General features: G+C 31.1%; 2 protein-coding genes across 3 annotated transcripts; one reads left to right on the top strand and one right to left on the bottom strand.

Annotated features, from left to right (window-relative positions):
• Positions 1-4341: 4341 nt before the first annotated feature.
• On the bottom strand, positions 4342-6159 carry LOC137826020 (uncharacterized). Its single transcript, XM_068631860.1, has 3 exons — positions 5549-6159; positions 5313-5441; positions 4342-4758 (listed from the first exon to the last, which is right to left on the bottom strand). The coding sequence occupies exons 1-3, from the start codon at positions 6110-6112 to the stop codon at positions 4615-4617; spliced, it is 837 nt and encodes a 278-aa protein (XP_068487961.1). The 5' UTR covers positions 6113-6159; the 3' UTR covers positions 4342-4614.
• Positions 6160-7925: 1766 nt separating this feature from the next.
• On the top strand, positions 7926-13666 carry LOC137823782 (cationic amino acid transporter 9, chloroplastic). Of its 2 annotated transcripts, XM_068629050.1 has the most exons (9): positions 8014-8397; positions 9740-10146; positions 10249-10425; positions 11330-11554; positions 11634-11810; positions 12129-12356; positions 12825-12878; positions 13004-13093; positions 13214-13666. In XM_068629050.1, exons 1-9 carry the CDS (start codon positions 8157-8159, stop codon positions 13355-13357), a joined length of 1743 nt encoding a protein of 580 aa, XP_068485151.1. In that variant the 5' UTR covers positions 8014-8156; the 3' UTR covers positions 13358-13666. The 2 variants fall into 2 exon arrangements, with proteins under 2 accessions (XP_068485152.1, XP_068485151.1); XM_068629051.1 differs by lacking the exon at positions 12825-12878 and having other exon boundaries at positions 7926-8397.
• The last annotated feature ends 1029 nt before the right edge of the window (positions 13667-14695 follow it).

The following is a 14695-nucleotide window of genomic DNA, read 5'->3' as shown; positions in this document are numbered from 1 at the left end:
TAAGTCTGAATAAAAGTGGACGAATTAAACTTAATTTATGATATGATGCCTAGTTCATATAATTCATATAACTCGATATTAATTAGAATAGTTCATTTGTATTAATTAGTTCAAACTGTGATGCAATTTAATTCAATCAATGTAAATAATTATATAATTACCTCAGTGTAGTCTATTGAATTTTGAAAAGGAAAAATTTAATTAAGTCATCTTCCATATAAAGCAAACAAAGAATGTTGATATTAATATAATTGTTGTTTTAGTGATAATTTGTTTTCTATTATTATGCATCAAACCGAGTTTTCATAACAAAATTCATGTCATTATATTAAAATGTAAATTTTAAGTCTAATTGACTTTTACAAAATCGATAATTTATAAAATATAGTTGGTTCTATTTATATATTATTATAAAATGTGTTTTATTTTTAATGGATAATTTAGAGTTTAATTTTTTACATTTTTTTACTGTAAAAGTGTTCATAAATTGTCTGTATTCAAAGTTAAAAAAAAGTTAAAATTTTATCTGAGCTAATGCTACTTTGATCTTAATTATAGAATATGATACCACTTGTAAATATATTATTGTTCATTTTAAAAGCTTTTTATTTTAGTGTGAACTATATTAGGACTATAATTAGTTTGGTTTGGGTTGACTTTTAGTTTAGTTAAATTTTAACTCAATTCAATTAAATTTAATTATATTTAGTTGAGTTGCGGTTTGTATTTTTTTAGTACCCCTACTCAATCATATTTGGACTATATTAATGTTTGAGTAAATAAAAAAATTTGTTACCTCTTTCTCATGTTAAAAAAATTAGTTATTAATTCTTATAAGTTAGTGACAATACTTATAAATTATATATAAAGCAATAATTTTCAAAATATTATAAAGTTAACAAAGTACTAAAAATTTAAAACAATGATCATAAAATATAACTCATACATGTTTTACAATTTAATGAATGGGATCCCAGTGAAGAAACACGGTCTCCTACTAAAACATTTATATCTTCTCATAGTAAAACGTGTGATATAAAATATTTATTAAAAATATTTTATAATCAAAACATAATTTATTTTATAGTATAATAGTTTTACCGTTAGAATTTTTACTATATATTTATTATGTAATTAGGTTGATTCATGGGCTTAATACTCAGATTCATTATTTAACCTAATTTTTTATTGAAATCATTCACTTAACCGTACAAATGTAATTAAATGGAATCACGTATACCTACATTGTTGAGTATATCTAAGAGATATATATTCATTATCCTTCAAAGTTGATGAATTTATGAATTATTAACAATACACTATATTAATATTTCAGGATAAGATTGAGGTTTTTATGGCTATTTTGATAATTAAAAATTTAATTTATCTAGTGGGAAATTCGTTTAAAGCTTTAAAGAAGAAAGATATGTTGAATTTCAACGCAATTAATGTTTTTGGTATTAATACTCGTAGTGGTAAAGTTTTTCGTTTTCTTTCTTTTAGATGAGAGTTTCCTTCACCAAACTGTGTTAAAATTAACATTAATACTTGTGAAGGTATTTTTTGTGAGAGTAGGAGAAAGTTTATTAGTGTTTTATCTTCGTTTCTTGAAGTTCAGACTGTTATGGTTGTTGAGTTTTATGGAGTTATACATGATATGGAGGAAGCTCAAAAGATGAGGCTTACTAATATCTAGCTTGAATGTGATTTTGTCTTGGTTTGTGTTGCGTTTACTACTAGAACTAATGTTCCGTGAATGCTTCATAATCGATGGAATACTTGTCTTAATTACTGTAGGAAAATCAAGTTTAGGGTTACTCATATTTTTCATGAAGGGAATGTGTGTGTTGATAAGTTAACTAACTTAGGATTTATTCATAGAGAATCATTTCATTGGTATAATAGGCTTCCATATAGTCTGTTCTTAAAATTATTTATGAATAGGTATAGTCTACCTATGTATTATTTTTGTTAACATATGGATTTGGTCTAATCCTCCATACATTTGTATTTTCTTTCTTTTTTCTTTTTTATAATAATAATATTTTTTTTCATGTGATGACAGATGATTGTTATTACTCGAGGTGTCAGCGTAGTTGAGATGTCAAGTTGCATAGTGATGTCTAACATGAAAACTTTTATATAAAAATAATAATAATAATGTAACTCATCCTCACTTGTTAGAAAAGTTACTACTTAGACTTACAAATTATATCATCACATAATTTTGTACACAATGTATCACTTGTTAGAAGAGTTGTTACTTAAACTTACAAATTATGTCATCACATAATTTTTGTACACAATGTAATTCACGTCATGAAAAAACTAATATAATTTTTTTTCAAAGTTATTATATTCTACTAAAATATTATCAACACATCTAAGTATTAAACAAAAATTGAGCTATTAAATTTTAAGGTAACAATGATTTTCAGGAGCTTATTGGACTATACAACAAAGTCTCCTTACTTAAATGTTTATGTTATGTTTGAAACAACACGAAAAGAATGAGAGTTGATTTAGTGATGAAAGAACTCACTCAAGTATTTTACACCTGATGGTGGTATGATTGTCATGTGATATTCATGAGTGCTTTGATAATAAATAAAAAAGTACACGCATACACATGTATAATGATGACAAAGATGAGATACATGTTATATATGTATAATTATTGTATATTACATGTGGATAATTATATTATATTATGATTTATTATAAGTGAAGTATCATGACCAAATGGTTGTGTAAGGAATACTTGAAATATACATATATTCATTTTCAAAAAATTCATCAGTCCATCAGGGTTTCATTTAGATGATTTGTTTTGGAAATATCAGCTCTATTGAAGCATTGAAAAATGCTTCATCTTAAGCTTTCCGTATGCTTTATAAAAGGACTTTGTAGGTAGTATTTGGACACCAGAATGAAAAAGGCTATGGTACATACAATCACACAGGGACTCCATGTAGAAACCAAGCCATTTTTGTTTGCCATAGCATTATGAAGGAGTTTTTCCTTCATATAAAAAGTTGAAGTTTCTTCTAGACTCTAATGCTTCCATACCCTTTATAAGTAAACGATGATCTATGAGAAAGTAAGAGAAAAAAAGAAATGGGAATGTAGTATACCCAAACACTGAAATCAATCAAGCATCAGTTCACCACAGGAGCAAGAAAACACATGCAACCATTATGGATGAAAATACTGAAAAAGAAGAGTATAATATACTATCAGATCTGTAATTTGCATAACTAGTTTGTGTCTTGATATTGTAAGCTGTTCTTAGTCTCAATTGATAAATAAATTTGCCCCTTATTAATCATCTCAAAGTCTATCAGTAGACTACTAGAAGCAAGTTCCCTTTTCCCTGCCTATAAAATTATATTCACAAAATGTATGCCTGTGGACTTTGGTTGTTTGGCTTTACTTACATGAAACTATCATTTTTAACAGTGTTGTTTATTGGAACATACTTTTACCACACACCATTATTTGAAATTCTATACTCGAGCTCTTGTGATCTTTAGCTTGAGTTATGAGTGGCTTCTTATTGCAAGACTTTTTAACTATTTGTAGTTTCTTAGCTAGTAAAAAAATAATCAATTCTATCAATCAATGTTTTCATGCTGCCAAAAAGTTACATGCCATACGAGAGTCGACTACTCATGCAATCTCACACAAGGTTGAAAAACAATCTTTGGTTTGACATGACATCAATCATCTTCTGTAGGTAGTAAAGTGAAGTCCTTGTAGTCACTAAAATTGAATTACAACATCGCTAGACTCTAATTGCAGTGCTTTTTATTAGCTAAATAAACAGATATCAGATAGGTAGTGTTTTTCAGTCACTGACTGGACCACTACTACCATAACAAACCACATTTGTTCTTAACACAAAACACACTTCACTTCAAAAGTACTGTAGGAAAATGTGTTGTCTTTAGAAGCTGGAACAAACAAGTGCTAGTTTGTGTGGCCCCTAATTATAATTGTAGAAGACATTAGTACCAAGTGACAATGACATGCCACATTAAAACTGAACTACAGTGAGAAATCCAGAAAGAGCATTTCTTTTAATTACAAAAGGTTTACCCGCTAAAGCAGTTTTCTTCTAATCAGGAAATGAAAATATTATATAAGAAAAGGATGTGGTATATATAAGACATACCTCAAGCAAATTCAGCCACATTCCAAACAGAAACAAATCACTAACTGCTGCACACTACCTCAGAATCTCAAACAATTGCAGCAAAGCACCTAAGTAGCAGCTAAACATATATATTAGAAAAAAGATTCGGGAACAGATCCCCCAAATCCATTCCTTTGATTCTCTCTAAATCCATGCCTCCAAGAACAATTGCAAAAACAAATGTCTTCTCAATGCTTAACTCTACAAAGGCAACTCTTGGAAACCCCATCAATAAATAATTTCAAGCAAAGAGGAACTGTTGATAAGGTTTATCAAAGGCCACTGAAGAAAATTGTTACACAGGAATAACATACTTTTTCACAAGTCATTTATCTTTTATTATCTTTTGTACAGAGTTACATACTAGTAGATAAATGGAAGTGATCCCAACTAAAAGGGTCACAGACACTACTTTTCTCTTACACCAACTTGTAGTAACAATTATTTTCTGAGAAGAGAACTTCGTAGCCTTTCCCACAAGGACATCTAAATCTCAGACTTACGCATTGTTCAGCCCACTCAACACTAACCACTTCTTCAGAATCTCCTCCTCCCAGATCATCCTGAAAAAACACATGGATTAAACATAAAACATCAAATTATTCTAAGAAATATTCAAACTATATATCCAAAAAATAATAACAATGATGACTTTAAAATTACATATTATTGTGCTTAACTTCTACTCTTTTTCAATATAAAGATTTTTAAGGTGTCAACTATGAAAAAATAATCTCAAGTGTGATTTTTAAAACAGTAATATGTAACATATTATCATAAACACGTAATTACTTTTTCTTCCGATCTTATTTACAATCTATATTTTTTCGTATCACTTTTTATATTTTTTTAACATATCTCATTTATCACTTTTCTTCCTTACATTTTCTTTATTTTCTATCGTTTTCTTTCCTAAACCTCATTCACCACATGATGGAATGTATGCATAATTTCTCCTCACTAATAGGATAACAATGTAAGATACTTTACAACATGTTCTAATTAAATTCAAATTCTATATTACATATTTCAGTAGAATTACAGAACCAAACACATTAAAGGTAACACAAGCTAATCAAACCCAAGATCAAGAAGACAAAGTCATAGATACACATACCTCAGGCAGCACTTTGTCCTCTTCAGCAGCTATACAGTTTTCTTCTTTTTCATCTTCTTCCTCATCCTTCATAACTTCATCCCACCGTTGCCTCATCTCTTTCAATCGCTCCTTCATCCTTCTCAGTTTCTGCAATCACATGCATAAAACAAACAAAGCAAAACAAACCCGTTATTCCAAACCCAAAAAAGATAAAAAACCTTTTATTACACTTTCAATTTCTCAACCCTCCGTACCACTGAATCAGGAGCGGTTTCCTCGGAGTTCAGATACGGCGAAGGCGCCGAGACATCTGAGACGCTCCTCCTGAGGCCCGGCGGCAGGGGCGGCAGCCCGGAGCCTCTTTCCGCAGGAGTGGGAGGCGCCGGAGCCGGAGGGCGGTAAGGGTCGGAGACGCAGCGACGGAGGACGGGGAAGGAGCGGCGCTTGTTGACGAGGGAGTTAAGGTTGAGGGGAATGGGGACGGCGGAGAAGCCGTAAAGGGAGAGGTCCTCCTGGTCGCAGAAGAGTTTCTTGGCAGAGGGCTCCCCGGAGAAAGAGGACGAGGGAGGCGATCGGCGCTTTATGGGGTTGTTGACGGCGGAGCATGGCGGCTGACGGTGGCAGCAAGTGTTGTTGAGGTGCATGATGGACAAGAGGTCGGTGGGCTCCACCACTGCCGTGTGATCACCGTGATCGCGCATTGTTTGCGACGGTGCAATGCTGGGGCATTTGTATTTATGAGGTGTTTGTGTTGGCGTTGGTTGTAGAGAAATTGCAGTGATGGGTTCGTTCTGAGTATGAACGTTTATTTCACCCATTTTCTTCAACTCTTTCTTTCTTTCTTTCTTTGCTTTTGCTTTGCTTTGAGAAAAAAATGGAAGTCGCCACAAGGAAGAAAGAAGAAGCGGTTTCAGTTATACACGTGTGTAAATGATTTTGAATTTTTAACGGCTATTGGCGGGGTTCTGTTTAACTTTTTAGAATAATAAACACACTTTATTAATGTTACAAAATTTCTAAATAAAGATAAATAGTCTGAGTTATTAAATACTGTTATTTAAAATTTATAAATAAAAACTATTTTAGAAAAATAATGCTTCATCATTTTTATTATTATAAAATTGTTCAGTATTTTATAATGGAAAGTTAGTTGATAAAAAATATTATGATTTTTTTTATAATTATTGATTGTTGTAATTTAAACTTTATTTCATATCCATAAATAAATTGCAGTAATGTTATAAATAAAAACTAAAAACTAAAATATGATATTTTTATAAATATAAATATATTGTTAATATGATATAGTTAAACTGTAAAACAATTTTTAATTATTATTTTTATGTATGTTTATTTGTTATTTTTTAAATTAAAATATACAATATTATATTTTAATATAATAAATACGATTATTATTTTTTCAATCAAACCATCTTTGAAAAAAAAAATTTAATAAAATTCATTTTTCATTAATTTTTATTTATTTTTGTACATATCAATCTTCAATCTTCAAAAAGGAGATAATAGAGTATTTGTAAAAAGGAGATAATGGAGTATTTGTTAGTAAAAAATTGAGTAGAAGTTAAATTACCTATTAAATACTAAAAAATATAATTAGAGTATAATAATTAATTAAACAAAAGTTTCAACAATAGGTTATTTTCTACATGGAAACTTAGACTTTGAAACAAACAAGTTCATTATTCCCTTTCCAAAACATGTATTTGTTTATTATTAATCAATGAATAAATTACATTGTTATTGTTAGTGTTTAAGATTCAACTTTATTCAATTTTAGTTTAAGATTTTTTTTAATCCGTAAAATAGTATTTGAGATAGTAATTTATTTTTATAAAAAAATTAAAATATTTTATAATAAAATATATTATTTAGATATAAAAGTTTACATCAAATTATATTATTTTCACTTAATGTTACTTGAGTTTGCTTTTCAACTAAAGTTGATTAAAACATAGTGAGGAGTGTTTACATTTATATTGACAAAGTTATTAATTTTTGTATTGATGCAAATAACACTATTTTTCAGACAATGTTTTTTTTCTTCTTTTTGTAACATTGTTGAGATTATTTAGCCAATGATGCAGATGAAAACTATTTCTCAATATTTATTAAAGTTTTATAGACCAATATTGGTGAAACTAATTTGTAGTGGATATCAACCACATCTTTTATAATTGAAGTTTATATCAGTAATTCTTTATTTATGTGTAGGGATTTTGTATTTGATAGTTTTTTTTATCTGGATTACTTTATTAAAAATTTAAATAAAATATTTAAAAATTAAACACTTTGAAATAAAAGTAATTTAAATCTAATATAATATACTTAGATTTCCTAAAAGTTGAAAAAATTATCTTTACAAAGACAATACTAAATTTGACCAGAGAAGCAAACAACTGACAATGGCTTTAAATTTATATTTATTGAATAATTTTTTAAAATATTATATCACTATCTTAAAATATTATTATCTTATAATAATGGAGAGAGTAATTTATAGAAACTATAATTTAAATGTAAAATGATGTACTGTAACTGGACTGAAATGAGGCCATATTCAAATTGACCCATGTGTTATATAAAATTTGTAGATCATATACCAAAAAACTTAATTATTAAATAAGAAGAAATATCCACGTTTCTCTTTCTTTTATATTTATATTTATTCTTAACAATAAAATAATAATATTATTTTGTTGTCATAATTTTGTTTCTCTTATTTGAATGTACTTCTGTATGCAAATTTTCAATTCAATTTGTCTCTCTTTCTCTATCCCCCAATCCAAAATCTCTGTGACACTCTGTTTTTTTCGTTTCTTCTAGTTTGACCTTGTTTTCGCCATGAGAATTGGGTCTCCTCATTCTTCTTCTTCGTCTTCCTCCAGTTGGTCGCAATTCTGGTCGTCGGCGCTTCGATCGAAGCGCCTCGTCACGGCGGGGGAAAAGGCCTCCCGCGACAGCTCCGAATTCGGCCTCTCCCGCCGCCTCGGCGTCATCGACCTCGTACTCCTCGGAATCGGCGCATCCATCGGTGCAGGCATCTTCGTCGTCACCGGTACCGTCGCCCGCGACGCCGGACCCGGTACACCTCTACATTTTTAGCTTCTAAAGCGTTCTTGAAGTTTATTTAGTTAATTAAAGTGTATTTTCATTTTCCGAGGAGATTAATTAATGTCTCGAGTTACTTTAGTTGAGTGAATTATTAATTAAGGGCATAAAGGAGGTTATCAAATTAATAGTAGTTATTTTAGTCACTGAAATACTGAAAAAAATTACTAACAGTATTACTCTTAAGTTGCTCTAGTAAGTAATGATTTTGTGAATTTTAGGACCGAAAACACTTTTTAAAGCTTTTTATTGCAAGATCTTATTTGAACTACTTTTTTTGAAGCTCCCTCCATATTAGGATATTAGATTTCTTAAAATTCCACTTAATTTTTTACTCTAATTTAGATCTCACCTTACGATCTTAAGCAACTTTCTCTAAGTCTTGCCATAAATTTTTTCAGTAAGAAAGGATTTAAAATATGAACTTTTTTTTATCATTGGAGATATCGAGAATTCTTATAGGAGAACTCATTCTCCATAGTGGAGATGTCTATTCCTCTAGTGCAGATCTTGTAAATAATAGATCTCATGTTTAAGAATTTTTTTAAAGATCAACCACTAAAGGTTTCCTTACTACTTGTTGCGTTTTCTTTTTATTTAATTTTGGACAAAACTTAGGTATAATTCTCCAATTAAAATTCAAGTTTCACCTAGCTAGTGCTTTGTGTAGGAAAAATAACATAAATTACCGAAATAAATCTCCAAAAGCAAGCATCAATGCAGTAATTGTATCTACATTTTAAAGTTTTGTTCTTTTATTTGCTAGTTTGTTGTTAGACTCGGAGGTGCTAGTACCTGGGTAATGGGAGTTGGAGAGTGTTGAACATGATGTAGCGAGCACCTTATATGACATGGACATGAATGCAGTACTACACTCACACAAGGATTCCACAAATTTTAAATATTACAAGATATGGCCCATCATATAAACTTAATATCAGATTAAGAAGAGACACAGATTTTTATTGAAATGGAATAGAGATATCACTGTTTCAAAAGTTTGAATTAGTGATTGCTGGCATGTAAAATACTGTTAATTTAATTAGAAAGTGCTGGTATAATCTGATACTTTAAAGGATTCTTACACTATTGTTCAATCATAATAGCATGCATTGTAAGATTGTTGATTTTTGCAATAATTAGTTTAAAAGTCGTTTATGGGGATTTCTATTTGACTGGTAGTGTGATAGTCCTTACAAATATATGAAAATTGAACTCAAATACTATCTGCTGTGATGCTTAATATGCTCGGGTTATTTTCCAGTTACTATTATTCCAAACTTAGTGGTTTATTGAGGTTTGTTTCTATGATGCAGGAGTAACGATAAGTTTTATACTTGCGGGAGCATCTTGTGTTATAAATGCACTCTGTTATGCTGAACTAGCTTCTCGATTTCCCGCTGTTGTTGGAGGAGCTTATCTATATACATACACAGCTTTTAATGAACTTACGGCTTTTCTTGTTTTTAGTCAATTGATGCTTGACTATCACATTGGAGCAGCTAGTATAGCAAGAAGCCTAGCAAATTATCTGATAAATATTCTAGAACTCTTCCCTGTTTTCAAGGATAACATTCCAAAATGGATTGGTCATGGGGAAAGCATTGGAGATGTGTTATCCATCAATATCTTGGCTCCTACTCTGCTAATGCTTATCACTTTTGTTCTATGTCAAGGTGTCCGCGAATCGTCAGTTGTGAACTGTATCATGACAGTGACCAAGGTTCCTTTCCATCTCAAGTTTTCAAAATACAGTATTATTATGTACGTGTTTATTATGGTTTATCTGATACAGAATCACAGGTTGTTTTACTGTTTGTTGCAGATAATCATTGTTATAATTGTCATTTTTGCTGGAGTATTTGAGGTTGATGTTTCCAACTGGTCTCCCTTTGCTCCAAATGGTTTAAAAGCTATATTTACAGGAGCTACAGTAGTCTTCTTTGCATACGTTGGTTTTGATGCAGTTGCCAATTCTGCTGAAGAATCTAAGAGGCCTCAGGTGTGTAAATTGATATTGCTCCCATGGTTTATGAATTTTCCAGATGCTGTATCTCTTATCTGATGTATCTGTTGATAATGATAGTTTTATTGGAAGTAAAATAGAGACTATTTTGAATTTATGTATTGTTCAATGCCATAGTTTGTTTGATAATGAGTACAGTAAATTCCTTGGATACGAGGTCTAGGATTCCTCCAAAATGAAAACAAATAACATGATAATTCTCTTATCTCCTTTATGCATTACTATTCATGGTTTATATATTAGATGAATTACTACATTAGTGACAAAATATAACAATAGAATGTCTAAATGGAAGATAAACAGAATGCAAAATAGATTTCCTCCTAACCTGCCTTCCTTCTGTTGGTCTCATATGAATAATGAATTCATCTCCCCATAGGTCATGTTTCCCTTTGTATCACTCACGTGGGAACTTGCCATTAATTATGTAGGAAGAAAATAGTGACTATTTAAATTTAGTTGTAGTTAGTATCATGTCTTGTATAAACATTTATAGGAGAAGAAAATAAGAAGGTACAATGAATTAGTTAATATTAGTTTATGCACATCACTTTTGGAGACGTTAGTCGATAAAACTTCTATAATAGTTGAAATATGTAAGTTTATTTTAACTTATTGAAAAAGTTTAATTCATTCTGCATTTTTTCTTACAACTATTTGCGAAGAAGTTTATCTAATCAGAGGTGTAGTTTTTAATTAACTTCAGGTTATTTATCTTGTAAATCTGTTTAGCCGAGTAATAGATTATCTCACAATAATATGTTTACTCAGGCTAATTTATATTCACACTTTCACTTATTAGTTTTTCTCCTCTTTCTATTCTGAGGAATTAGCTCACCATGATTTTTTGTATTTATCTTTTCTGTTTATGACATTTCAGCGGGATTTGCCAATTGGCATAATAGGAAGCCTCTTAGTATGTATTGCATTGTACATTGGAGTATGCTTGGTGATTACTGGAATGGTTCCGTACAATCTTCTAGGAGAAGATGCTCCTTTGGCTGACGCTTTTACATCTAAGGGATTAAAATTTATTTCTGTTCTGATTAGTGTTGGTGCTGTTGCCGGACTTACAACAACACTCCTTGTTGGTCTCTATGTTCAGGTAAATCCCTTCTGAATTATGGCATGATTGTTGTGCCTGACACGTGCTAATGTACATAATGGGGTTTTGTGATGAGCAGTCTCGGCTATATCTTGGGCTTGGCAGAGATGGCTTACTACCCTCAATATTTGCAAAGGTTCACTCAACACGCCACACCCCTATTCATTCTCAGATCTGGGTTGGCTTGGTTGCCAGTGTTTTGGCTGGGCTGTTAAATGTGCATGTGCTCTCTCACATTCTTTCCGTCGGTACACTGGTAAGAGTTGACTTCGAATCTGTTGGTAGTGGACTGGCCAACAAAATATCTAGCTTATTTTGTATTAACATATAGTATGTACGTGTTCTTTGATTGGCATGAAGTATGTGTGGACTTAGGAAAGGTGGGACATTTCTTGTTCTGTGGGTGTTGGATACAATAATCTAATCTTACCATGTTTTAGTATGTGTTCAGATAGTGTGCATAATATTTTCCATTCAGGAAATAATATGGCATGATGTGCCCTGACAAAATGTATTATTTATGGTTGATTGGTGGTTGAAAATGTCCCTTACATGATATATTAACTTATTTCAGACTGGATATTCAGTTGTCTCGGCATGTGTTGTTGTACTTCGCTGGAAGGATAAGACAAGTAGTCAAGTGTCATCTTCTGCTGAGCGGGAAGGTGTAATTTGCCTCATTGCCGTTGCTCTTTGTGGATTTGCTACTGGGGTCTTCTACCGATATGATGCTTCATTTATTTTTCTGATTCTCACTATAGTCATCGCAGCTGGTGCTTCTGTTGCTCTTGTTTTTCGCCAGGTGAGGGTTATTTTATATTTTATTAAAGCCTTGTTTAGATAAATTTCTCCAATAATATTAAGAGAAAAAAATTAGGTTAAATGATTTAAGTTTTGTATAAAGTCAAAATCAACTTTTGAAGAAGATAAAACGAGGAAGCTTTTTTAATTAGTTTATGTTAGCCAATTTTAACTTACGGGTTCACTTTATTTTCTTTTCATACAAGTATTTGTTGAGAAATTTATCTAAATAGTGCTTAGATGCATGTTGCCTTGGGCTCGGTCGAAATGCTTTGGTTGCATAATTCGTTTATTGAAGGTTGTTGCATATGAATGAACATGTAAAACATTCGATTTGGTTATTGGACAAGGTATAAATAGTAATCAAAGTCACTGAGTTTTTAATTGAGTCTCGTCAATAAAGGAGATGGAGAGAATAATCTGAAATTGTTTGTTGCCTTCTTTTCCTGGATCATACCACAAAATGAAGAACACATTGATGGTTGTATGTGCCAAATACACCAAACGGAAAGGCAATTTGAAGGTTAACAACTCTGCTTCCCGGACTTCATCACAGATCATGTTGAAATTTGTGAAATTGACGAGCTTGCTGCATTTTGATGTTAATTTCTTTCACTAATTCCATTTTTCTGTCATTTTGCTTTATAGGTTTACGCAGATACACCAGGGTTTTCCTGCCCAGGGGTTCCCATTCTGCCAAATATTTGCATCTTTTTCAACATGTTCTTATTTGCCCAAGTACGCCCATTATCTCTCCTTTTTTTAAAATATGGCCAAACTATTACATTCTTTAAAAAGTTTTTTAGCTGATTATTTGTACATTAAAACTGACACATAACGATGAACTTCTTTTGGCAGTTACATCAAGAAGCGTGGATGAGATTTGTGATTCTTTCTATCGTCATGATTGGTGTTTATGCAATATATGGCCAGCATCATGCGAATCCCAGTGCAGAAGACAATATCTATATTGAGGCGCCTCAGGAAGAAGAAGCTCGATGAGTTATCCGTTCAATATTATACAATGTCATTAAAATGTATGTTGTAGTAAATCAACTATTGTACCTTGTGTTAGGAATGTCCATTTTGTACAAGTAGCTAATATCTGCTCATACTTACTACTAGATTGTATATGATATGGTCAGGTACCATGTATGATGATGTATCTTTTTTGTACGACTTCATAGAAAAAAAAAACCATCTTGTGCTAATTTTAAGTTGATACTTTCGACGGGGAAGGTGTTTCCCTCTAAGCCCTTCAAAACTCATTCTGTATTCTTAAATGAATCTTACATGTGCATTTTTTTTTTCTTTTCCGGTGCCGTTCTTTCAAGTTTACACATTAAAAATATCGAATTCTTGGAACATTCATAAAATCGGCTTATAAGTTTATAAGGCGAGGTTTACACTTATATATATACTATGAAATGTTATAATTTCTAGTCAATGTGCAATTTGTTACACACATCTCTCACACCAAGGTTGTCAACTTGTGCGTGAAATTATATATTATTAGTGGTTCGATAACAATCTAATAGCGGATGACCTAATAAGCTCAACTAAACAATCGTTAGGATATGATCGAAATGACTTTGAAACAATATTAACAAGTAACTTTAAGCCTAACTCAACCCCATAAAATCAAATTATAAGGTAAGATTTGCACTCATATATATACTATGAAATGTCTCAATCTCTAGTAATTTCTAGTTGATGTGGGATCTTGAACATATACCATAGAGCAAGTAGAGAGTATTATGAAATATTTTGATAAACATAAATGTATTCTACAACATTGATATTCATTTTGAAGCATTTTATATATATAAACACTGCTCTTTCGAAACACTTGTTCCTTAACTACAGTGTCATTTTTAGAATGTGAGTCAAAACACATAATAAAGAGTATTTTAAGAGTTACACCTAAATTTTTTGTAAGAAAAGGGATAGTTTGAGTTACGGGTGGTGGAAGAAAGGTTTACTTTTAATATGTTCAGACCTACCATCTTTCCGGCCACCTCGTTAAAAAAATGGTAATAATTGAATTTAATATTAAATTTGTTTGTGTTCTAGGCTATTTTTTGAGTTGGCAGTTGAAGGTGAGTTTCCTTTACAGCATGCAATCATCAAAGTAGGCTGTCTTTTTTATAGATTTTTTTTTCTATACACAATTAAAAATCAAATCTTAATTAACACATTTAAAGAATGTAGCTAACTTTTAATTGTTTTTAATCTGGTTAAGTGTTACATTTTAATTAATATGTTTCAGAATAAAAATTGCTAACATAGGCATGCTTTATTAAGATTGTATCTTGTATCTTTTGTTTGCTAGTTAACAAG

This window comes from Phaseolus vulgaris, chromosome 8 (genome assembly GCF_000499845.2).
Source record: "Phaseolus vulgaris cultivar G19833 chromosome 8, P. vulgaris v2.0, whole genome shotgun sequence".
Classification (NCBI taxonomy): domain Eukaryota; kingdom Viridiplantae; phylum Streptophyta; class Magnoliopsida; order Fabales; family Fabaceae; genus Phaseolus; species Phaseolus vulgaris.
This window is presented reverse-complemented; position numbering and strand designations above follow the sequence as displayed.